Genomic DNA, 22,821 nt, shown 5'->3' on the forward strand with positions numbered 1-22,821 from the left:
CATTGAACGCCAAACTTTCACACAAGGTGCTGTTGGCCAAGCCGAGCCCATTGCTCTAATAAAAACCCCGCGTTTCATTGTAAAGTTTGGAGATACAGGCACCTTTATGTTTGTAAGCGTGATGCTATATGAAGAGTGGTCTTTGTTCATTATCAAGTAGGTGGACCCTGGCAGAGCAAAAGATGCAGAGGAACCTCTTTGTGTAACTTAGCTACTGTGCATGGCTGCAAGGATGGAAGGATGATACTGTATACTGTTGACAATAGCCCATATACTGCCCGCTAGCAGCCATTTTTTCACAATCAGCGTTGTTGCAAAATCCACTTCATGTGAACGATTCTCCTGCTCCAGCCGAGCATTTCCATCATTCAAGTTTCTTGATCCGAGCCGATTTGACTGAGCTACGCTGGAACAGCGAACATGAAAATTGGTCGAATCGCAGACCCTGCGAATGTCTCCGTCTTTCAAACTTTTGGACGCTCCCATTCCAAATTTTCAAATGAAGCGTGAAGTTTTTATTAGAAAAAGTTGATCAGCATGCTCGAGAGTACCCTTCTGACCAATTTTCAAGTTGGAAGTGAGCAACTTCGGAGCGGTGGGCCGTCCGCTCTTTTGTTGCCCATCATCCACCGTTTGGGCCCTCCCGCATTCAAGACACCCTTAATGAAGTGTATGGTTTTTAAATGAATGAAGTTGATCAGCATGTTGCAGCGAATCTTCTGACAAAGTTTCAGGTTCGAAATGGGGAATCCCAAGATGCTACATAGTATTTCGATGAATCACGAATCCGGGGCTGACCTCCATTTCCGACTTACATAATAAACCCACATTGCACCCTCCCATTCAATATTTTCTAATGAACATGAGGTCTTTTTTAAGACCATGTTGATCAGCATGCCCAAGAGCATCTTGTGTGAAAGTTTTAGGTTCGAGAGGGACGATCTCACTATCAAGGATTGATGTACAGTGCTCATGCATTTATACAAGAGGTGCCCGACCTATTTAATTTCCACTTCTTCAACTCTCAGCTCTTCCCTTTTCCTCTCATTCCCAACTGTTGCCCCATTCAAGTACACAACTACCACCTGCGAACGATTGTCCTGCTTCAACTCATCATGTCCATCCTACGATTGTCTTGATCCGATTGTCTTTGACTGAATGGCAAGTGCATGGCGTGTGCACCCTACTACACCACTCGCGTTATTGATACTACATCCTTCTCTTGTGCACTCCTCTACCAACACCAAGCGTAACAGCATTCATTCCAGTGGCTGCAATTAGCAAGGTCTTTCTTCATTGACTCGTATGGTGTTCAAAGCCTTGACACTCTACTACAGCACACGCTCTTGCACACTCCTTTGCGCAACCAAACGTAACAGCATTCCTTCCAGCAGCTTCACTTCATTGTCTCCAACAGCATTCTTTACTTGCAGTAGCTTGTCTTACAGCCTTTTCACGTGAACAGCAAGTAGTCATTGTATAGAAGCATCCTTGTTTACGTGCAGCAACTTGCTTTCAATACAAACGAATGTCTATGGATATGGATCTGAATATTGCTTTGGTACATGGGATGGAAGGAATTGGGTATATACAATGCGTGAAGAGAGGGTCTTTGTTCTTATGTATTCATTGTCAACTTTACCTTGATGCTATCTTGCTGTACGGTTGGCACATCCAGTTATCGTACTTCACACGCTATTCAATGGTAGCTGCAACCATCATCCTTTGTGCAACCTGTCAACCATATACAACAACCGTCATCATCCAACAACTACATATTTTGACACGCCATGGATACATTTAGAACCTCACGCCCAAATGATAGCATTGCCCAAATCGATGTGCCTTCTCCATTGGAGCAATCCATTTGTACATCTCAGACTAGTGTCCATTCTTTCTTTTGTGAATGATGATGTTGGATTAAAAGGTTGCTTTATCAGATACGACATTGCGTTTGCCAACGATTTCAAAGTTTCTATTGTGTAAGAGACTTCCTTCTTCGTGAGTTAGATCTCGTGAGTTAGATCTCGTCTTGTATGTGCCATTTGATGTATTGTATTATCAAAGATCTATGCAGTATTGTAAAAGTATATCCACTAGTAAATGCTGCGATACAAGAAAAAGAGAGGAAGAGAAAGGGGTTGATTGATAGTAAGTCTCAATTGTGGTCAGATCTAGCAAGGTTAATATTGGTAGTTGATGATGCAATAGGTAAGGATGTGTCCATTGATATACTATGGGATAGTTGAATTTGATAGTTACTGGTGAGCTCTTGCCTCGTCAAAGAAACGGGTGGATGTAAATGGTAATCGATCATGCACGTCATTGACAATGTCAGCGGAGCGCGTGGGCCTTCCATTTTTCCTTTCACCCCGCTTCACTCACTCCTTCACTCACTCCTTCACTCACTCCATGAGCATCCACATTGGCGATCGCATCCAGATTGGCTCTGATTTGGCAACCGTTCGGTTCTATGGCCAAGTAGAAGGAACCAAAGGCGAATGGATTGGTGTCGAATGGGACGATCCTACACGCGGCAAGCATGATGGCTCTCATCAAGGCACACGTTATTTTACATCGACAAAGTAAGATACACACACTGCTTTATTCTTCGATCCACAACACTCGAACTCGAACTTACCATCATGGATATCTGTAGTGGCCCCACATCATGCTCGTTTATACGCCCACATCCAACCAAAGTTATCACAGGACGACCTTTTCTCGATGCATTGAAAGAAAAATACCTCGTGGATGAAGATCACAAAGAGGAAGACGTTGGACATGTATACTTTGGTGGCAATAAGGATTTGGTGGTTGAAACCGTTGGATTTGGCAAGATTGAGCGTGAACAAAGGTAACGCAAAGCGAGAGCAATGGGTGATATGAATCCTGACATGGTGATCCATGTGATAGAAACTTGAGCAATCTCAAGGTAGTTGGATTAGCAGATCAACAAATCAACACTGCTGGGGAACCTGGGATCATTGCTGAGCATCGTCTTTGTAAGTATACGTGATATCACTTCCAATTGTTGGGATGCTTACATGGAATACATAGCCATTCATGATCTCGATCTATCCAAGAATCTACTGAGCTCGTGGGATGCCTTGTCAGAAATTACAAAGCAGTTACCTGAATTGATGATATTGCGACTAAAGTAGGTGCGTCGTTACTGGTTGAAGATGAAAGGCGGATATCACCCAATACGCATGATGACTGATATTGTGTCTTCATACAGCCATTGTCGCCTTGAACCACCCAGCACATCTATTGATCATGCAGCATTCTCAAGTATCACAACCCTCGGTCTCAGCAGCACCAAAACGCCATGGTTGACGATCATGCAACTTGAGCCATTACTACCTGCATTGGAAGACTTACAGCTTGGCAAGAATGAGATCCAGCATTTGACCAAACCCGACAGCAATCAATTTCCACGCCTTAAATGCATCAATCTTGAAGACAATGAAATCAGCTCATGGGATGAGATTGCCAAATTGGGATGCTTGCAAAGGTATAAAAAGGGGAACTAGAGAACAATGAGTAGGCGGATATTGACTTGGATTCATTCAGCCTCGACATCCTTTATTTGAACGGCAACAAGATACCATCCATTCAGCCCATTGAAGCCAATACATTTCCAAAGCTCGAATTTTTGCGCGTGGACAATAATCAAATCAAGGATTGGGGAAGTTTGGATGTTTTGAATGCTTTGTCATCATTAAGACGATTACGGTGCAAGGGCAATCCCATTGTCGCACGTGAGTATTGGGTTTTAATGATATTGAAAGGTCATGTATTGATACAATTGCTCTGATAGCACTGTCTCGTGAACAAGCCATGTTGCAAATTGTGAGCAGGATCAAAAACTTGACCATAGTGGATGGCAACACGGTTAGTGTAACACAGCATGAATAGTAAAGGTATACAAAGTGCTAACCCACGCGATGTAGGTTACACCACGGGAGCGCGTAGATTTCGAGCGATACTATTTGAAGCTATGTACTAAGGATGGCAGCACACACCAAGAGATAGCAAGGCTTCATCCTCGTTTTAGTGAATTGTGTCAAAGTATGTTACGCGTATGCTTTCTTCTTGCGCAAATGACTCATATTTATCATTGCACACATAGTTCATGGCGAGCCTGACATGGGTGAAAAGAAGGCGGGGGCAACCACACTTAATGATCGCCTTATCCAGCTTACTTTCAGCTTACGGCCATCTATGGATGATGTATCCCCAGTACAAGAGAAAAGTCAATTACAGGCAGCGGAAAAATCAATCGAGAAACGCGTGCTTGGTACAATGAAGATACGCAACCTACGACAAGTGATTCAAAAACTACTTCGAGTTCCAGCTACACGCCAACGTCTTTATCTTATTCAGAATGGTGCTCAAGACCATGAAATGCTTGTCACAGAACTTGAAGATGATTTACGGGACCTTCATTTTTACAGTGCAGCTGCTGGAGATGATATTACCATTGTACAAGAGTAACCAATAGACTAGAAAACGATTCCCTATTCCAATGATGGACCAACCATAAAGACATACGCATTCCTCACATAAATCTTATTGACGATCATGATGACTGGCTGCTATACATACATGATCCATGACCATGGCATGTATCTTACTCATTGACTTCACCTTTAAGTTGACTTTTAGACTTGCCACTTGACATTGAATCGCTTAAGCAGTAGCCAATGTAAACCCACACAGCATAAATAAAACTGTTGTTTTCAAGCAGTACATTAGAAATACGGTAGTTTTTATTGGATGTAAGTTAATTGTGATTGATGATAATGAAAGTACAAGAAAATTAAATGACTTGAATAATGTACGATAGTTATTAATCATTGCAGCAGACGCTCTGCATGCCCATCATATCCCTGCTGTTATTCAAATGGCACTCTCGTCGAACGTTTTTAACAGAGAACTTCATGTCGCCTTTCACCATCTGCAATCCCATGTTGCCTTCAGCGGACATGTAGTAGGTATCGCATCCTGCAATACAACCTCCATAGGTTGCATCGTAATGACCAGTGATCTTCTCTACTCTTCCGGATCCATCTTGACACTTGGCTTTAAAGGTCACCTTTTGGTCAACGCACAAGTTGCCATGGCATTCCATGTTGCTATCAATGTCACAGCAGATGTCTTCTTCCCTACGAACGAGCTTGAAGGCCGAGGTATCTTGAGCATTTCCATTGGAGATTTCGCTTGATTCCACAGGGACGGCGAACACGGGGCTACTTCCAAGGAACAAGGTGGCGGCAGTTGCAAGACCCAACAAAGGACTGAGGAACTTCATGGAGAAAGAATATGAATAGAAGGGTAGAAGGGATTTGTATGATATTGGAAATGGAGGCATACGCTGTCAGGTATATATATACGCATTTTTTTTCTACATGCCGCTCTATGTTGTCACTGCAATGACTTGCAAGAACAAAATGCACCGCTTTTCTGCACGCCGCTCTTTGTGTGTCACTGCAATTTCTTGAAAGTACAAAATGTACCGCTTTTCTGCATGCCGCTTTGCCGCTCTGTGCGTGTGTTACTAAAATTTTCTGCCCATACAAAAAAGCATGGATGTTGTACAAGTCATCACTTACCTGGCACTCATTGGGACAAACTTCCTTTGTAAGGGGTCCATGCGCAAGCACACCTTAATAAGACATCCTCGGCAGAAATTTCAACTATAGTAGAACAAGGGCCTTTGGACATCAACCTCGAGAAATTCTTCCACTCCACAAAACCCGTATATGTAATTCTCCAATTGCAATTCGTTGTCCACCGTAATTCTTGCAAGAGTACTGCATTATTACATATGGCCCCACATTAAACATCTAAACAGTGGGCGCTGTCGTATTTCATTTGCCAATACAGGTAATAATCATCACCAAGAAGTACAAGATGACAAGTCAAGGTATCACAGCGATTACTTTATCCCACGAGATGGCACAATATGATCTTGCCATACACATACACAAAGTACATCACACAATAGTCCCACCCACACCTCAAAGTATCCATCATTTGGTGTATCAACTACATCCCATAGAGTGATACATAGTGCTAAGCACCGCTATTGACTTTGTGTCACTCTGATCTCGGTGCCTGGTTTCTTGCATGTTGGGCTTGATTTATGTGCTTCAGGCGTACCAATGAAACAATGTCTTGAAAGTCTAATCCATTACTTTGTTTATCCCCCCACATACTTTAAGGTGGCACCTGGTATTGAGCACCGATATTTACTTTGTATCACTTGATCTCGGTGCCTTGCTTCGCGCATGTACCAAGTGTCCAAACGAACCACTGCCTTGGATAAAATGACACCGACATCTTGAGCTTGATTATGTTCATCAGGCTTACCAATGAAGCAAGGGATTAAAAAGTAAAAGTACAGCGCAATGCTTTATTGCGTGTGACTCATAGCGACGAGCACACAATGACGGGGATAAGTAAAATCACACATTGTGGTACTTGTTGGTGCTTCGTTAGACAACTTGAATAATGCAAGGAATACAAGGTTCCCAATCGTTGCTATCTTTACGACCTTCCAACTATCTTAAAAGTGTTCCAGCCAATAAAGTATTCTACTCTCGGTACACGCCGAGTAGTAACAGAAACTCGGAACGAAGCACTTGATATGGTAGGCTGGTGTGCGACATCCCAAAACGTGAAGCTGTTCGAGGTCTCACTAAGAGTGGCGCGACTTGATTAATCCATGGCAGGCAGAACATTGACCAATTCTTGATTCCATTTCAGTATACAAAATGGTCGTGACATGTGCTGTTGGTGTGTGAATGCCATATACAAAGTAAGGAGTGTTGTTATTTCTTGCACCTTTGAATTTCTATAGCAAATCAACGTTCATGTCTCATCAAGCGTATTATTAAGTGGATGAATGTACCTCTGGTTCTTCAGCAAAACGTGTACCATGACCAGATGAAAATTATTAAGAGAGTGCGTAACATTGGTAAAAGTTCAAGAGAGAGACACGTGCCATTGACACCACTACCTCTTCCACAGCTGTCCATGGGATCGGGACCTGATTGGGGTCTGCTACCAGGATTCCTGGCATCATAGCCTTTTCCCACCTAATCGTCTCCCGTTGCCACCTTGCAACCTTTTCCAAAGCGTCGTTTGCCGAGTACAGGATGACGGTAACCGATACCTAGGTAAAAATAGAGTTCAATTGATGTTGAAAAGGAAATATAGCAAACCAATTACCTGAACCAATGATACCAATGACCCTGCCTTTACTAGTATTCTTAAGCTCGCTGTATACTCTTTCAGCCTGGGACATTGCATGGGGCCCCATAGCATTCATATCAGTACTACAACGGCGATCCAATAATTCGCTCATAGATTTGGGAACTAATTCAGGACTACGTACGAGGCGTACGGGAGAAACGGTGGATACCATGGATTTTTCTTGAAGCATTTCAATGACAGCTTTGACTATATCATCATCGGGCGTTGGCATGGAAACGACCACATTTCATCAATGGATGCAGCAGATCCAAAAGTGTCTTGCTCGTTGCTTGTATATTGGGACCCGCACACTCGACAATAAAACGACCTGGTACAATGTCCACCAACGAACGAGTTGGATCATATTAGGCTCTTGCTGCTTGTCATGGGCGGATACAATAGGCTCATTTGAAAGGCATACAGCTGCTGTAGTTGCTCCAAGACTCCAAAGTAGATTAAATAACTTCATCAACGTATGAGTTAAACAGACCAGTAGACAAGATGATGCTACTGTACCATCATGTACCATGTATAAGGGTGGATGGATTTGCTCTTTGGATCAATTGTTGACAGCTGCAAGTGGAAACGTAAACTTGCGATGAATCATATACATGGATCACCGTAATGTAATCCAGGTAGTGACCTGGATGCTTGCTAGCCTTGTCAAAGCAACGGGTGGATGTAATGGCAATCATGCGTACATTGACAAATGTCAGCCGAGCAATTTTCCCAAGTTCTTTCTCTTCCTCTCAACCCCTTCACTCTCCAACTCACTCCATGAGCATCCACGTTGGCAATCGTATCCAGGTTGGCGCTGTTTATGCAACAGTTCGGTTCTATGGCCATGTTGAAGGCATCAAAGGCGAATGGCTTCGTGTCGAATGAAGCAATCCCACACGTGGCAAACACGATTGCTCCCATCAAGACACACGTTATTCAGATCGACCAGGCAAGATGCACTGCTTCTATATCACTCGAACTCGAACTTACCATCGTGTATATCTGTAGTAGCCCCATATCATGCTCGTTTATCCGCCCACATCCAACCAAAGCTATTACAGGACGACCTTTTCTCGACGCATTGAAAGAAAAACATCACGTGGATGATGATGGTGATCACAAAGAAAAAGATGTTGGACATGTCTACTTTGGTGGCAATAAGGATTTGGTGGTTGAACTCTTAAAGGATTCGGCAAGATTGAGGATGGACAAAGGTAAAGCTAACAAGCGAGAGCAAAGGGTGATATGGATCCTGACATGATGATCCATGTGATAGAAGTTTGAGCAATCTCAAGGTAGTTGGATTAGCACTGCTGGGGATCCTGGGATCATTGCTAAGCGGCGTCTTTGTAAGTATACATGATATCACTTTCAATTGCTGGATGCTTACATGGAATACAGAGCCATTCATGATCTCGAACTATCCAAGAATCTACTGAGCTCGTAGGATACCTTGTCAGAACCACAGAGCAGCTAAGCGAGTTGATGATATTGAGACTAAAGTAAGTACGTCGTTACTGGTTGAAGATGAAGGTGGATATCCGAATACGCATGATGATTGATATTGTGTATACATACAGCCACTGTTGTCTTGAACCACCCGGTGCATCCATTGATCATGCAGCATTCTCAAGTATCACAACCCTCGGTCTCAGCAGCACCAAAACGCAATTGTGGACAATCAATGCAAATTGAGCCATTACTACCTGCTTTGAAGACTTGCAGCTCGGCAAGAACGACATCCAGCATTTGACCAACCCTGCAACGGACAATCAATTTCCACATCATAAATGCGTCAATCTTGAAGACAATGAAATCAGCTCATGGGATGAGATTGCCAAATTGGGATGCTTGCCAAGGTACAAAAAAAGGGGAACCAGAGAACAATGAGTAGGCGGGTATTGACTTGGATGCATTCAGCCTCGACATCCTTTATTTGAACGGCAACAAGATACCATTCATTCAGCCCATTGAAGCCAACACATTGCCAAAGCTCGAATTTTTGCGTGTGGACAATACCAAATCAAGGACTTGGAAGGCTTGAATGTTATGAATGCTTTGCCATCGTTAAGGCGATTACTGTGCAAGATCAATCCCATTGTCGCACGTGAGTATTGGTTGTATTGATACTGAAAGGCCATGTATTGATATAATTGCTCTGATAGCATTGTCTCGTGAAGAAGGCATGTTAAAGTGGCGAGCTGGATCGAAAACTTTGAACCATAGTGGATGGCGACACAGTTGATGCAGCACAGCATGAATATGAAAGCCTACAACAAAGCCTTAATTTGACGCTGGCAGCTCTTGACGACCCTGCTGGTTTTGGAACAACATGCGATCCTTTTCATACGTTCTTACAACTACATACAAACATCATCCATGATCATGACAAACCCATAAATAAACGTTGTTTTGCAGCAGTACATTAGAAAGGCAGTACTCTTTATTGGTATGTTAATAGTGATAGATGATAATAAAAGTACGTACGATATTTATCAATAGTTGCAGCAAACGCTTTGCATTCCAATCATATCCCTGCTGTTGTTCAAGTGACATTCTCGTCGAACGTTTTTAACAGAGAACTTCATGTCGCCTTTCACCATCTGCAATCCCATGTTGCCTTCAGCGGACATGTAGTAGGTGTCGCATCCTGCAATACAACCTCCATAGGTTTCATCATAGTGGCCAGTGATCTTCTCTACTCTTCCGGATCCATCTTGACAGTTGGCTTTAAAGGTCACCTTTTGGTCAACGCACAAGTTGCCATGGCATTCCATGTTGCTATCAATGTCACAGCAAATGTCTTCTTCCCTACGAACGAGCTTGTTGAAGGCCGTGGTATCTTGAACATTTCCATTAGAGATTTCGCTTGATTCCACAGGGACGGCGAACACGGGGCTACTTCCAAGGAACAAGGTGGCGGCAGTTGCAAGACCCAACAAAGGACTAAGGAACTTCATAGAGAAAGAATATGAATAAAAAGGTAGAAGCGATTTGTATGATATTAGAAATGGAGGCATATGCTGCCAGGTATATATATACGCATTCGTTTTTTCTACACACCGCTCGGTGTATTCATTGCAATTACTTGTATGTACAAAATGCACCGCCGCTCTACTATGTGGGTCATTGCAATTACTTGCAAGTACAAAATACTCAGCTTTTCTGCGCACCGCTCGGTGCGTGTGATACTAAAATTTTCTGCACGTACAAAGAAGCATGGAAGTTGTACAAGGTTATCGCTCACCTGGTACTCATTGGGACAAATTTCCTTTGTAAGGGATTCATGCTCAACCACACCTTAATAAGACATCCTCGGCAGACAATTTCAACCATAGCACAAGAGCACCTTGGGCATCGACCTCGGGAAAATCTTTCACTCCTCGAGATGCATGTGTATTCTCGAATTGCAAGTCGCTGTCCAGCGCAATTCTTCAAAGAGTGCTTTGTATATGCAGTGCACAATGTTCCATGTTTCCCCTCATTGAACATCTTAGCAATGATCACTCTCGTATTTCAAGTACTAATACAGGTAATAATCATCACCAAGAAGTAAAAGATGACAAGTTAAGGTATCACAGCGATTACTTTATCCCACAAGATGGCATCAATATGATCTTGCTGTTCACATACACAAAGTACATCACACAGCAGTCCCATCAACTCCTCAAAGTGTCCATCATTTCGTGTATCAACCACATCCCATAGAGTGACACATAGAGCTGAGCACCGCTATTGACTTTGTGTCACTTTGATCTCGTTGCCTGATTTCTTGTATGTTGAGCCTGATTATAACTTTCAGGAGTACCAATGAAACAACATCTTGAAAGTCTATCCATAACTTTGTTTATCCCCCACATCCTTCAAAGTGGCACATGGTATTGAGCACCGGTATTTACTTTGTATCACTTGATCTCGGTGCCTGGCATCGTGCATGTATCAAGTGCCAATTGAATCATTACCTTGAATAAATGTGCCACCAACGTCTTGATCTTAATTATGTACCTGCATCAGGCTTACCAATGAATCAAAGGATTAAAAAGTCAAAGTACAGCACAATGCTTTATTGTATGTGACCGACGACGACGAGCATTATCATGATGGGGATAAGTAAAGTAATTCTTGTGGTACTTGGTGTTTCGTTAGACAACTTGAATAATGCCTGACATACAAGATTCTCCATCATTGCTATCATTACGATCCTCTAACTATCATAAAAGCGTTCCGCCCAATAAGATATTCTCCTTTGGTACACGACGGGTAACAGGAACCTCGGATGAATCACTTGAAATAGTAGGGTGATATGTCCCATCCCAAAATAAGGAGCTGTAAGGCTCACTAAGAGTGACACGACCAAGGGAATCCATGCCAGGTTGAACATTGCCCAATCTTGAGTACCATCCTCCGTATACAATGGGGTCTTCACGTGTGCTGTTGGTGTCTGTAAGCCATACACAAAGTAAGAATGTTTCCGTTTCTTGTATCAAAGACGAAGGCATCATCACTCACCACAGGGGATCAAGGCATGAAGATGGGTATTTTGTGTTGTTCACCAACAATACCGAAATAGGGTACAGTGAGATCCTTGTTGCCTGGACTTTTCTCTTGAATTGAATATAGGCACCATACACGATGTGATCATAGGGATTGGTCTTTGGAGGCGTCAATGTCACTTCAATAGTAGCACTTTTGCCGGGAGCCAACTTGATTGTCTTTTGTGAAAAGCGGATGGACGCCTTGGCGTTGTCAATATAGGTCACAGGCTCACTAAAGATATAGCCATTCCTGCCATCGTAGGGTTGAATGGCTACGCTTGTATTGTTGGTGATTTGATACGAGGCCGTACGAAGCCGTTGAGTTGCCCATGTTGCGGATCTTCAATTGCTATGTCCTCCCAATGTTGGCAATGTCATTGAATGGAAGGGCGCCAGGGGTAATGTGGACATCTTGCATAATTGTATCATACACTGCCAAATATCATGCCATTAGCTCATGGAATCAAATGCATGTGCTCTTGTAACCTACCTTGGATAAGACCAGCACCTTGTGCAAGGGGTGAATCAATGCCAGTGGCATGTGAATTGGGTGCCTTGTAAGCATAATGTTGGAATTGCTCGGTGGTGAATTTGGGCTTGGTCGAAAGATCATGATCCTTGTGAGCCTGCTTGAGATACAATGAAACAGCACCAGCGACGTAAGGAGTAGCCATGAAGTCCCACTCATCATACCCCAACCGCCAAGATAACTGGGTAGAGTTGAATAGACGTTGCCTCCGAAACAAGCAATATCAGGCGGAGAGAACACTGTATCCATGGATACAGCGGATGTAACGCCATGACCACCACTAGGAGCACTCATTGTCATTGCACCTTGTTCTCCTTCGTTACCAACAGCACCAACGACTACATACAGTAGAGAGATGATGAATAATGATACAATAGAGATGAGAGTGTAGTTACCATTATTACCTGGCATGCCTTTTGCAGCAATACGTTGTGCCACCACTGCGTCTGGAGGACGCGGGCCAGCCACTACCAAAGCCGAGACTCATTGAAATGACATCGACACCACCTTCGTAGGCATCCAGCATAGCTTGAAAATGACGTCGTTGGAGGTCAACCCTTGGCAACCAAAAATTCAGGAACAACGCCTTTGAAATTGTACAACGTCAATACCAGTGTCTTGCAAGCGCGACATCTAGTGGATATATCTACCTTTGACTTTCCAGCAACAATGTCGGCGACATGGGTGCCATGTCCTTATGAAAGGATTGTGTAAGAGAGTGAGTGGATAACATTGGGAGAAAAAGGGAGACAACGACACTTACCATTTGGCACCGCTACTCTTCCAGGTTCTTTCTCTTCCTCTCATTCACTCACTCATTCCATGAGCATCCGCGTTGGCGATCGTATCCAAGTTGGCTATGTTTTGGTAATCGTTCGCTTCAGTGAGCAAGTTGAAGACACCAAAGGCGAATGGCTTCGTGTCGAATGAGACGATCCTAGACGTGGCAAACGCGGCGGCTCCCATCAAGACACACGTTATTCAGATCGACCAGGCAAGACCCATTGTTTCTATATCATTCTTACTCGAACTTACCATCATGGATATCTGTAGTGGCCCCATATCATGCTCGTTTATACGCCCACATCCAACCAAAGCTATCACAGGACGACTTTTTCTCGACGCATTGAAAGAAAAACATCACGTGGATGATGGTGGTGATCACAAAGAAGAAGATGTTGGACATGTCTACTTTGGTGGTTGAAACTGTTGGATTCGGCAAGATTGAGGGTGGACAAAGGTAAAGCTAACAAGCGAGAGCAAAGGGTGATATGGATCCTGACATGATGATCCATGTGATAGAAGTTTGAGCAATCTCAAGGTAGTTGGATTAGCACTGCTGGGGATCCTGGGATCATTGCTAAGCGGCGTCTTTGTAAGTATATGTGAGATATCACTTTCAGTTGTTGGGGTACTTACGTCGATCTATCCAAGAATCTACTGAGGTCGTGGGATGCCTTATCAGAACCACATAGCAGTTACACGAGTTGATGATATTGCGACCAAAGTAGGTACATCGTTACTGGTTGAAGATGAAGGTGGATATCCCAATACGCATGATGATTGATATTGTGTATACATACAGCCACTGTTGTCTTGAACCACCCAGTGCATCCATCGATCATGCAGCATTCTCAAGTATCACAACCCTCGGTCTCAGCAGCACCAAAACGCAATTGTGGACAATCAATGCAACTTGAGCCATTTCAACCAGCTTTGGAAGACTTACAGCTCCGCAAGAACGACATCCAGCATTTTGGCAAACCCCGCAACAAGGACATATGTCACCTACCAAAAATCACGTTTTAAGCAGCAGGTGGTTTTATCAGTGTCGATTTACCATTACTCCTCCAAGATGCTTGACCACTTTATCAGTTTGATCAATCACGACAACAATTCCCACGCCCACTCTCATATTTAAACAAGGCTCTTTGCACCAACACTATCATACGTCCTTCTTTCTACTTGTATTCACATCCTCATCAATGGCCTTTGGTAAGTTTCAAGGATATCCTTTATTACGTGATCCTTAAAATGAGGGCACTCATGATTCATCTTCTTTGTTTTCATCTATAGCTCACATCATTGCTTCACGCTGTGCTCCTTGATGAACCCTTTGGGGATGCCTAGACTGATGGGGAAACTGAGACTCCTTTGTCGGTGACACAAGTATATGCGTGAGTAGCACTTTTGGGTGAGTATATCCAACTAGCGGCTGACTTATGATGATAGGCCCTGGCGGGAAGATGATTACGCTACAAACAAAGAATGACCACATTGTTACCGGTTGTGTCGACCTCATGTACCTCCCTGCAAGTCTGAACGATCTTTTTGATTTCAAGCGGACGCTGGAGTTACTGGTTTTGTGGAAGGTTAGTAGGCTGAATTTCTCGGTCATTGCATCTCTTGCTGACATACAAGTCATAGGATCACCATTCACATCTTAAAAAGTTGGTAACAAAGGCTACAGCTCGCAAGAAGCGACTCGACAGGCAACAACGACGGCAGCAACAAGAAACCATTATCCATGAAAAAGGAACCCACGGGTTTTTTACACCAACGCACACTCAATACAGAAGCATGTCAACATTCTAAACCGCGTGTGGGATTTTATCATGCAAAACCTTGCGACTCATATGTCGTCCCTTCTTTGTACGACAACACATCACATTATATCATCGGTAGTGGGTCCTAGACTTGCCACTTGGCATTGAATCATTTAAAGTAGCCAATGTAAACCCACGTAATATAAATAAAACCTTGTTTTGCGGCGGTACATGAGAAATACGGTATTCTTTATTGTTGATGGGTGACTATAAAGTACAAGGAATACGATAACGACTTGAATAATGTACGATAGCTATTAATCATTGCAACAAACGCTCTGCGTTCCGATTTGCGTTCCGCTATTGTTCAGGTGGCATTCTCTTCTGTTATTTTTAACAGAAAACTTCATATCGCCTTTCACCATCTGTAATCCCATATTGCCTTCATCGGACATGTAGTAGGTGTCGCATCCTGCAATACAACCTCCATAGGTTTCATCCCAATGACCCTTGATCTTTTCTACCCTTCCGGATCCATCTTGACAATTGGCTTCAAAGGTCACTTTTTGGTCAACACACAAGTTGCCATGGCATTCCATTTTGTTCTTAATGTCACAACAGATGTCTTCTTCCCTACGAACGAGCTTGTTGAAGGCAGTAGTATCTTGAACATTTCCATTGGAGATTTCGCTTGATTCCACAGGGACGGCGAACACGGGGCTACTTCCAAGGAACAAGGTGGCGGCGGCTGCAAGACCCAACAAAGGACTAAGGAACTTCATAGCGAAAGAATATGAATAAAAAGGTAGAAGCGATTTGTATGATATTAGAAATGGAGGCATACGCTGACAGGTATATATATACGCATTCGTTTTTTCTACACGCCGCTCGGTGTATGTCATTTCAATCCTTGCAAGTACAAAATGCTCAGCTTTTTTCTGCACGTTGCTCTGTGCGTGTGTTACTTAAATTTCTGCAGGTACAAAAAAGCATGGATGTTGTACAAGTTCACCCCTCTCCTGGCACTCAATGGGACAAATTCGCTTTGTAAGGGATCCATGCTCAACTACATCTTAATAAGACATCCTTGACAGAAAATTTCAACTATAGCAGAATAGGACATCGATCTCGGGAAATCCTTTCACTCCTCAAGACCCATGTGTATTCTCAAATTGCAACTCGTTGACCAATGCAATTCTTGCATATTGTTTGAAGAGTGTATTGTATATGCAGTCGAAAGGCACATTGCTCCATAAATGTCCCCACATTGAACATCTAAACGATGATCACTGTCCTATTTCAAATGCCAATACAGGCAATGATCGTCACCAAGTACAAGGCGGCTGGTCAAGGTATCACAGCGACAAAGTTTATCCAAGCACCAGAAGATGACGCCGCCAATATGATCTTGCCATTCGCATACACAAAGTACATCGCACAACCGTCCCATCAACTCCTTAAAGTCTCTATCGCTTCTTGTGTGTATCAACCACATCCCATAGAGTGGCACATAGGGCTGAGCATCGCTATTTACTTTGTGTCACTCTGATCTCGTTGCCTGATTTTTTGCACCTTGAGCTGGATTAGTGCTTTAGGCGTACCAATAAAACAGCATCTTGAAAGTCGATCCATTATTTGTTGATCCCCCACATCCTATAAAGTGACACATAAAGTTGGGTGCGCTTTGTATCACTTGAGGTTGATACCTGGCATTATGCATATACCAAGTGGTCAAATGATCCATTATCTAGGAAAAAATCTCACCAACACCTTGGACTTCCTCATGTGCATCATGTTTACCAATGAAGTAAGGTATTAAAGATAGATGCTCAGCAAAATGATTTATTGCGTGTGACTAATGGCGAGGAGCATACCATGATGGGGGTAAGTAGAATAATATTGTGGTAATTGGTGTTTCGTTAGACAACTTGAATCGATCCTCTAACTATATTAAAAGCGGTCCATCCAATAAGGCATTCTCCTCTCGGTACACGCTGAGTAACAGAAACTCGTACGAACCACTTGAAGTAGGCTGGCAGGTGCAATCCCAAAATGTGGGGCTGTAAGCCTCATTACGAGGTGTGTCTTGTATGACCAAGGTGATCCATGCCAGGTTGAACATTGCCCAATTCTTGACGACCATCTTCCGTATACAACATGACCTTTACGTGTGCTGTTGGTGTCTGGAATCCATATACAAAGTAGGGGATGTTGCCGCTTCTTGTATCAAAGACGAAAACGTCATCCTTGTTCTTGTACCATCGAGAACCCGAGGCATCGCTCACCACCGGGGATCCAGGCATGAAGATGGGTAATTTGTGCTGTTCACCAACGATACCAAAATAGGGTACAGTGAGATCCTCGTTGTTTGGGACTTGGCTCTTGAATTGAATATAGGCACCATACACGATGTGATCATAGGGATTGGTCTTTGGAGGCGTCAATGTCACTTTAATAGTAGCACTTTTGCCGGGGGCCAACTTGATTGTCTTTTGTGAAAAGCAGATGGACGCCTTGGCGTTGTCAATATAGGTCACTGATCATAGCCGTTCTTGCCATCGTAGGGTTGAATGGCCACGCCTGCATTGTTGGTGATTTGATACGAGATCGTGGAGTCGCCGGAGTTGCGGATCTTCCATTGCTGGGTCCTCACAATGTTGGCAGTGTCATTGAATGAAAGGGCGCCAGGGGTAATGTGGACATCTTGCATAATTGTATCATAAACTGCCAAATAGCATGTCATTAGATCATGGGACCAAATACATATGCTCTTGTAACTTACCTTGTATAATACCAGCACCTTGTGCAAGGGGTGAATCAATACCAGTGGCATGTGAATTGGGTGCCTTGTAAGCATAATTTTGGAATTGCTCGGTGATGAATTTGGGCTTGGTCGAAAGATGAGTTGCCATGGAAGTCCCACTCGTCATACCCCAACCGCCAAGATAACTGGGTAGAGTTGAATAGCCGTTGCCACCGAAACCCGCAATATCAGGCTTGAAATCAATCTCACTGCGTGGGTCAATGCTGGAGAAAACGGAGACTTGCACTTTCTGTATCCATGGATGCACCCAATGTCATTGCATCATGTTCTCCTTCACTACCAGCAGCAGCAAAATTACAATATACAAGAACCAATGTGAGATGATGAATGGTACAACAGAGGTTAGAGTGTCTTCATTGTTACCTGGAATGCCTTTTGCAGCAATGCGTTGTGCCACCACAGCGTCTGAAGGATGAGGGCCAACCGCTACCAAAGCCAAGACTCAATGAAATGACATCGACACCAGCCTCGTAGGCATCCAGCATAGCTTGAACAAGGACGTCGTTGGAGGTCAACCCTTGGCAACCGAAACCTCGCCACATGCCCCATGTCGCATCAGGAGCAACGCCTTTGAAATTCTACAGCGGCAATGTCAGCGTCTTGCAATCGCGACACCAAGTGGATATGTCTACCTCTAACTTTCGAGCAACAATGCCGGCAACATGGGTGCCATGACCTTATGAAAGGGTTGTGTAAGAGAAAGAATGAATAAAATCGGGAGGAGAGCAAGAAGAGGTACCTACCATTGGCACAGCTACCTCTTTCACAAGAAGTGGGACCGACAACTTGCCACACCACAACCATCGAAGAGACCACGCTGATAGCATTCATAAGGTATTTATTCACAACAATACATGTCATGGCTATTCGTTTCTCATTGAAGATAAGATATTATGGTGATGCATTTTTTGAAGGGGTGACAAGTAGCTGCAAGTATCCAAAGACGAGGAAGAGGATGATGGATCAAGGAGCCGAGTTACTACAGGAATTCAACTTAGCTTTTGCTTTGCCGGAGGTAATTAGAGAACTATCAAATACAAGTAGACCTTTCTTTTGTAAGAGTACATTAGAATTACAATATTCTTTTATTGGTACACTAAACGTGGTAGATGGCAATAAAAGTACAAGAAATTAGACGACTTGAATAATGCATGAAGTCCACGATTCCCAGTCTTGGCTCTTGTTGGGGTTGCCAAGGAGCTTGAGTGCCTTCCAGCCAATGCGGTACTTGCCCTTGGGTGCTTGCAAAGAGATTGGGAATTCAAATTTGCCAATGGTAGGCTTGTAAGTGCCATCCCAAATAGTGGCAGTGTAAGGCTCGCTAAGGGTGTTGCGGCCAATTTCATAATCTGCAGACCACACAGTACCAAGAGCCTTGCCCTTTTCGGTGTACAAAGTGGCCTTAAGATGTGCGGTGGGGGTTTGGAAACCATAGATAAAGTAGGGGACGGTGGTTGCGTTCTTGGGGTCGAATACAAAAACATCATCCTTGCTATCGTACAACTTGCTTTGATTCTCATCCGTCACCACAGGCGAATCGGGCATGAACAATGGCAACTTGCGTTGATCACCAACAATGCCAAAATAGGGAACAGTGAGATCCTTGTGCTTGCTGTTTTGGCTCTTGAATTGGATGAAGCCGCCATACATGATATGATCATCAGGGCTGTTGTGCTTTGTAGGAGGGGTAATGGTAAATTTGATGGTAGCGCTCTTGCCAGGTCCCAACTTGATGGTCTTCTTGTTGAACTTGATGGAGGCTGCGGCATTTCTCTCATCATTGATGTATGTGGCAGGCTCGCTAAAGATGTAAGGATTTTGGTCGTAGGGTTGAATGGCAACGCTGACGTTGTTGCTGATTTGGTAGGACACGGTGGAGTGACCATTGTTCTTGATAGTCAACTTTTGAGTGCGGACAATGTTGGCAGTGTCGTTGAATGAGATAGCACCAGGGGTGATATGAACATTTTGCATGAGGGTATCATACACTATTTGCAAAATAGGATGAGTTTTCATTGTTACGAACAATGAAACACCAGCTCATTGATTTACGTACCTTGAATCAAACCAGCTCCTTGAGCAAGAGGAGAATCGATACCAACAACGTTGACGTTAGGGGCCTTGTAAGCATAGTGTTGGAATTGTTCGGTGATGAATTTGGGCTTGGTCGAAAGATCATGATCCTTTTGAGCCTGCTTAAGGTACAAAGCAACAGCACCAGCGACGTAAGGAGTTGCCATCGAAGTACCACTCATCATACCCCAACCACCGAGGTAACGGGGAAGAGTGGAATAGACATTGCCACCAATACCAGCAATCTCAGGCTTGAAGTCGTTTTCGTATGAAGGACCAACGCTGGAGAAAGATGAAACAGTCTTGCCGGTAGATACAGGAAGGGTGCTTTCTTGATGATCAAAGGAAGCCTTGACGGTCTTACCACCCTTGAGAAGATCAACCAATTTCAAACCAATTTCATTCGAGACACCAGCCACGGGGATCTTGGCTGTAGTTGTGGAAGGAGTAAAAACATCACCTTCAGCGTTGAATACCAAGGCACCAATAGCACCAGCCTTAGCAAGGTTGGCAGCCTTTTCATCAAAAGTACAAGAGCCACGACGAACAAGACCAATCTTGCCCTTCACTTCCTTGGGTACATTTTCAGCCTTACAAGCATCCGAAGAGCTGTCAACATTCTTGTCACCAAGAGCAAGCTCACCATCAGGAAGCTGACCAGAGGATTCGCTTGGGGAATAAACTATCCAGTTTACATGTTGGTTTACTATTTAGGCTTGGTGTACATGTACTCACTTTGCTTGCCATCCAAACCATCAGCAGAGAATTGCTTGGCGATAAAGTAGTTGTTGTCGAATGAAGCAACAGATACTGGGCCATGGCCAACACTAGGAGTACCAGCAGTAAAGGCACCACTAGCACCTTCATTACCAGCTGCAATGATAACTATAACGATGGTGACATGTAAGCATAAAGCAAAATCGTCGGGGCCATGTTACACTAATATACCTGGAACACCACTTTCGACAATGCGTTGAGCAACAACTGAATCGGCACTTTCAGGCCATCCAATCGAATCTCCAAGACTCATGGAGATGATATCGACACCAGCTTCATAGGCATCAAGCATAGCTTGGATGATGACATCGTTACTTGCGCTACCTTTACAGCCGAATACACGCCACATGCCCAAGGTGGCTTCAGGGGCAACACCCGTGAAGTTCTACAATCATCAAATTCAATGTCAGAGCCATCTAAGATTATTCACACAATGATTATCCCAAGGTAAAACTTACCTCAGACTTTCCAGCAATGATACCAGAGACATGGGTACCATGACCTTGAGAACGACATGATTATTATGACATGATACGAGGATGATAGATGAAAAAGTAATAATAATAGGCTTACCGCTTGCACCAGAATCTTTACCACAATCATCCAATGGATCATCATCAGGCTTGGGCGTGCTGCCTGGTACTTCAGCATTGTAATCATCACCAACAAGATCATAGCCAAAGGCTACCTTGCAGCCTTTGCCCAAACATCCACCCAATGCTTCATGCTTGTAGTCGACACCTATTGTGTTACATGCACTGAATTAATTATTACTGCTGGTGCAACAGCAATCACGATATTTACCCGAATCGATAACGCCGACCTTGATACCCTTTCCCTTGTTCTTGAGTTCTTTGTGAACACGATCAACTTGGGTCATGCCGTGGGGTTCAAGTAAACCAGTGTCGATGCCCTTTGCGCCACTGCTGAGAGGGGTGGCAGTCAATTGAGGACGAGGGATGATGCGTACAGGATAAACGTTGGTAACCAATGCTTCATCTTGCAAGGCTTTCATAACGGAGTCCAAAACGTTTTCATTCGAAGTGGACATGGATTCCACAACTTGGTCTTCATCATCGTCATTGGATTTGCTCTTGGATTTTTTGACGGTATCGATTTGAAGCGAGATACCACGCATGAATGAATGGTTCCAGGATCGAACAATGGAGACTTCGGTATCATCAAACTTGCCATTGAGCAATTGAGTAAGCTTTTTGCTGCTAGCATCAACATTGCCACCCGAAAATTCGACAATGTAACGACCAGGGACGACCTCGAATTCTTTTTTGGAGATTTGGCTTGGATGGACATTGGCAGCGAATACCGGGTTACTCTCCAACAGCAAGGTCGCTGCTGCTGCAAGACCCCATAAAGGACTGAAAAATTTCATGAATATAAAAATGAATGGAAGGGTGAAATGGGTTTTGTATGAAACTAGGAAAATACGGAGGCCAATGCCGTCAGGTATATATATGTTTGTTTTCTACACGCCGCTGCTGTGTGTGTATGTGTCACTGCAATTATTTGCAGGTACAAAATGCACGCACACGTTGCACACACGCATCGCTTATCAGGCACCCATTTGGAAAAAGTTCCTTTGTATGGGATTCATGCTCGACCATAGCTTAATGAGACATCCCTCGACAGGCAATTTCAACCATAGCAGATGAACAACATCGTGCACTTTTTTCGTCGTCGGGAAAATCTCTCTTCCCTCTTTACGACAATCACTTGAATCGGACCTCGTTGACCCAGCAGTGCAATTCGTGCATTATGTGTATTGTTTCAAGTTTGTTGTACATGCAGTTGAGAATGCACAGTGTTGCATACGTGTCCACATTAAACATCTAAACAATGATCACATTACCTACGCTGTCAGCCGCTGGGTGACTTTTTAACCGTACCAAAGTTCTCCTCTTCCTCGGATTCATGGTACATGTTGCTATTCTAAGGAAAGCATAGAGTTGGTGTGTGTGCTTGAACACAAGAACACGTTTCGTTACTCCATATCATGCAAAGCACTCCCCGCTTTTGGCGGTAGGACGATCTCGCCACAGCTAGATTTAGGCTATGTACAATCCATTGTACTGGCTACTTGCCATCAAATGCATACATTGTGGAAAAACAACCATCACTGAATGTTCTAGTGTGTCTGTAATTCACACGCACAGATCCTTGCCAACAATTCTCAAAGTGTCCCATTGACCCACTTTTATGATTCCAATTAAAGATGATGAGGGTACAAGGGCATGCGTGTGGAAGGTGAAAAATGGT

At 43.7% G+C, this 22,821-nt stretch overlaps 10 protein-coding genes across 10 annotated transcripts; 3 read left to right on the top strand and 7 right to left on the bottom strand.

Moving 5' to 3' along the window:
* Positions 1–2,412: 2,412 nt before the first annotated feature.
* Positions 2,413–4,500, top strand: O0I10_000634 (uncharacterized protein; the record flags this gene model as incomplete). Its single annotated transcript, XM_058480743.1, has 9 exons — positions 2,413–2,585; positions 2,660–2,857; positions 2,917–3,005; positions 3,061–3,160; positions 3,242–3,517; positions 3,577–3,764; positions 3,824–3,897; positions 3,957–4,074; positions 4,136–4,500. The coding sequence occupies 9 exons, from the start codon at positions 2,413–2,415 to the stop codon at positions 4,498–4,500; spliced, it is 1,581 nt and encodes a 526-aa protein (XP_058348307.1).
* A 355-nt stretch (positions 4,501–4,855) lies between these two features.
* Positions 4,856–5,317, bottom strand: O0I10_000635 (uncharacterized protein; the record flags this gene model as incomplete). Its single annotated transcript, XM_058480744.1, has 1 exon — positions 4,856–5,317. One exon carries the CDS (start codon positions 5,315–5,317, stop codon positions 4,856–4,858), a length of 462 nt encoding a protein of 153 aa, XP_058348308.1.
* Positions 5,318–7,106: 1,789 nt separating this feature from the next.
* Positions 7,107–7,495, bottom strand: O0I10_000636 (uncharacterized protein; the record flags this gene model as incomplete). Its single annotated transcript, XM_058480745.1, has 2 exons — positions 7,107–7,183; positions 7,240–7,495. The coding sequence occupies 2 exons, from the start codon at positions 7,493–7,495 to the stop codon at positions 7,107–7,109; spliced, it is 333 nt and encodes a 110-aa protein (XP_058348309.1).
* Positions 7,496–8,040: 545 nt separating this feature from the next.
* O0I10_000637 (uncharacterized protein) lies at positions 8,041–9,508 on the top strand (the record flags this gene model as incomplete). The annotated part of the gene is made up of 9 exons (XM_058480746.1): positions 8,041–8,137; positions 8,450–8,477; positions 8,540–8,616; positions 8,693–8,765; positions 8,844–8,911; positions 8,981–9,122; positions 9,184–9,271; positions 9,352–9,370; positions 9,429–9,508. 9 exons carry the CDS (start codon positions 8,041–8,043, stop codon positions 9,506–9,508), a joined length of 672 nt encoding a protein of 223 aa, XP_058348310.1.
* Positions 9,509–9,758: 250 nt separating this feature from the next.
* O0I10_000638 (uncharacterized protein) lies at positions 9,759–10,223 on the bottom strand (the record flags this gene model as incomplete). The annotated part of the gene is made up of 1 exon (XM_058480747.1): positions 9,759–10,223. One exon carries the CDS (start codon positions 10,221–10,223, stop codon positions 9,759–9,761), a length of 465 nt encoding a protein of 154 aa, XP_058348311.1.
* A 1,545-nt stretch (positions 10,224–11,768) lies between these two features.
* Positions 11,769–12,960, bottom strand: O0I10_000639 (uncharacterized protein; the record flags this gene model as incomplete). Its single annotated transcript, XM_058480748.1, has 7 exons — positions 11,769–12,048; positions 12,110–12,147; positions 12,208–12,230; positions 12,289–12,508; positions 12,568–12,665; positions 12,732–12,794; positions 12,939–12,960. 7 exons carry the CDS (start codon positions 12,958–12,960, stop codon positions 11,769–11,771), a joined length of 744 nt encoding a protein of 247 aa, XP_058348312.1.
* A 551-nt stretch (positions 12,961–13,511) lies between these two features.
* Positions 13,512–14,027, top strand: O0I10_000640 (uncharacterized protein; the record flags this gene model as incomplete). Its single annotated transcript, XM_058480749.1, has 4 exons — positions 13,512–13,567; positions 13,630–13,738; positions 13,803–13,834; positions 13,913–14,027. 4 exons carry the CDS (start codon positions 13,512–13,514, stop codon positions 14,025–14,027), a joined length of 312 nt encoding a protein of 103 aa, XP_058348313.1.
* Positions 14,028–15,190: 1,163 nt separating this feature from the next.
* O0I10_000641 (uncharacterized protein) lies at positions 15,191–15,655 on the bottom strand (the record flags this gene model as incomplete). The annotated part of the gene is made up of 1 exon (XM_058480750.1): positions 15,191–15,655. One exon carries the CDS (start codon positions 15,653–15,655, stop codon positions 15,191–15,193), a length of 465 nt encoding a protein of 154 aa, XP_058348314.1.
* A 1,290-nt stretch (positions 15,656–16,945) lies between these two features.
* On the bottom strand, positions 16,946–18,501 carry O0I10_000642 (uncharacterized protein; the record flags this gene model as incomplete). The annotated part of the gene is made up of 7 exons (XM_058480751.1): positions 16,946–17,336; positions 17,411–17,597; positions 17,656–17,926; positions 17,996–18,060; positions 18,122–18,275; positions 18,330–18,373; positions 18,441–18,501. 7 exons carry the CDS (start codon positions 18,499–18,501, stop codon positions 16,946–16,948), a joined length of 1,173 nt encoding a protein of 390 aa, XP_058348315.1.
* A 327-nt stretch (positions 18,502–18,828) lies between these two features.
* On the bottom strand, positions 18,829–21,937 carry O0I10_000643 (uncharacterized protein; the record flags this gene model as incomplete). The annotated part of the gene is made up of 7 exons (XM_058480752.1): positions 18,829–19,685; positions 19,754–20,452; positions 20,506–20,655; positions 20,719–20,932; positions 21,006–21,049; positions 21,121–21,288; positions 21,352–21,937. 7 exons carry the CDS (start codon positions 21,935–21,937, stop codon positions 18,829–18,831), a joined length of 2,718 nt encoding a protein of 905 aa, XP_058348316.1.
* Between the last annotated feature and the right edge of the window lie 884 nt (positions 21,938–22,821).

Source organism: Lichtheimia ornata (genome assembly GCF_029851405.1).
Source record: "Lichtheimia ornata isolate CBS 291.66 chromosome Unknown scaffold00002, whole genome shotgun sequence".
In the NCBI taxonomy this organism is placed as follows: Eukaryota; Fungi; Mucoromycota; class Mucoromycetes; order Mucorales; family Lichtheimiaceae; genus Lichtheimia; species Lichtheimia ornata.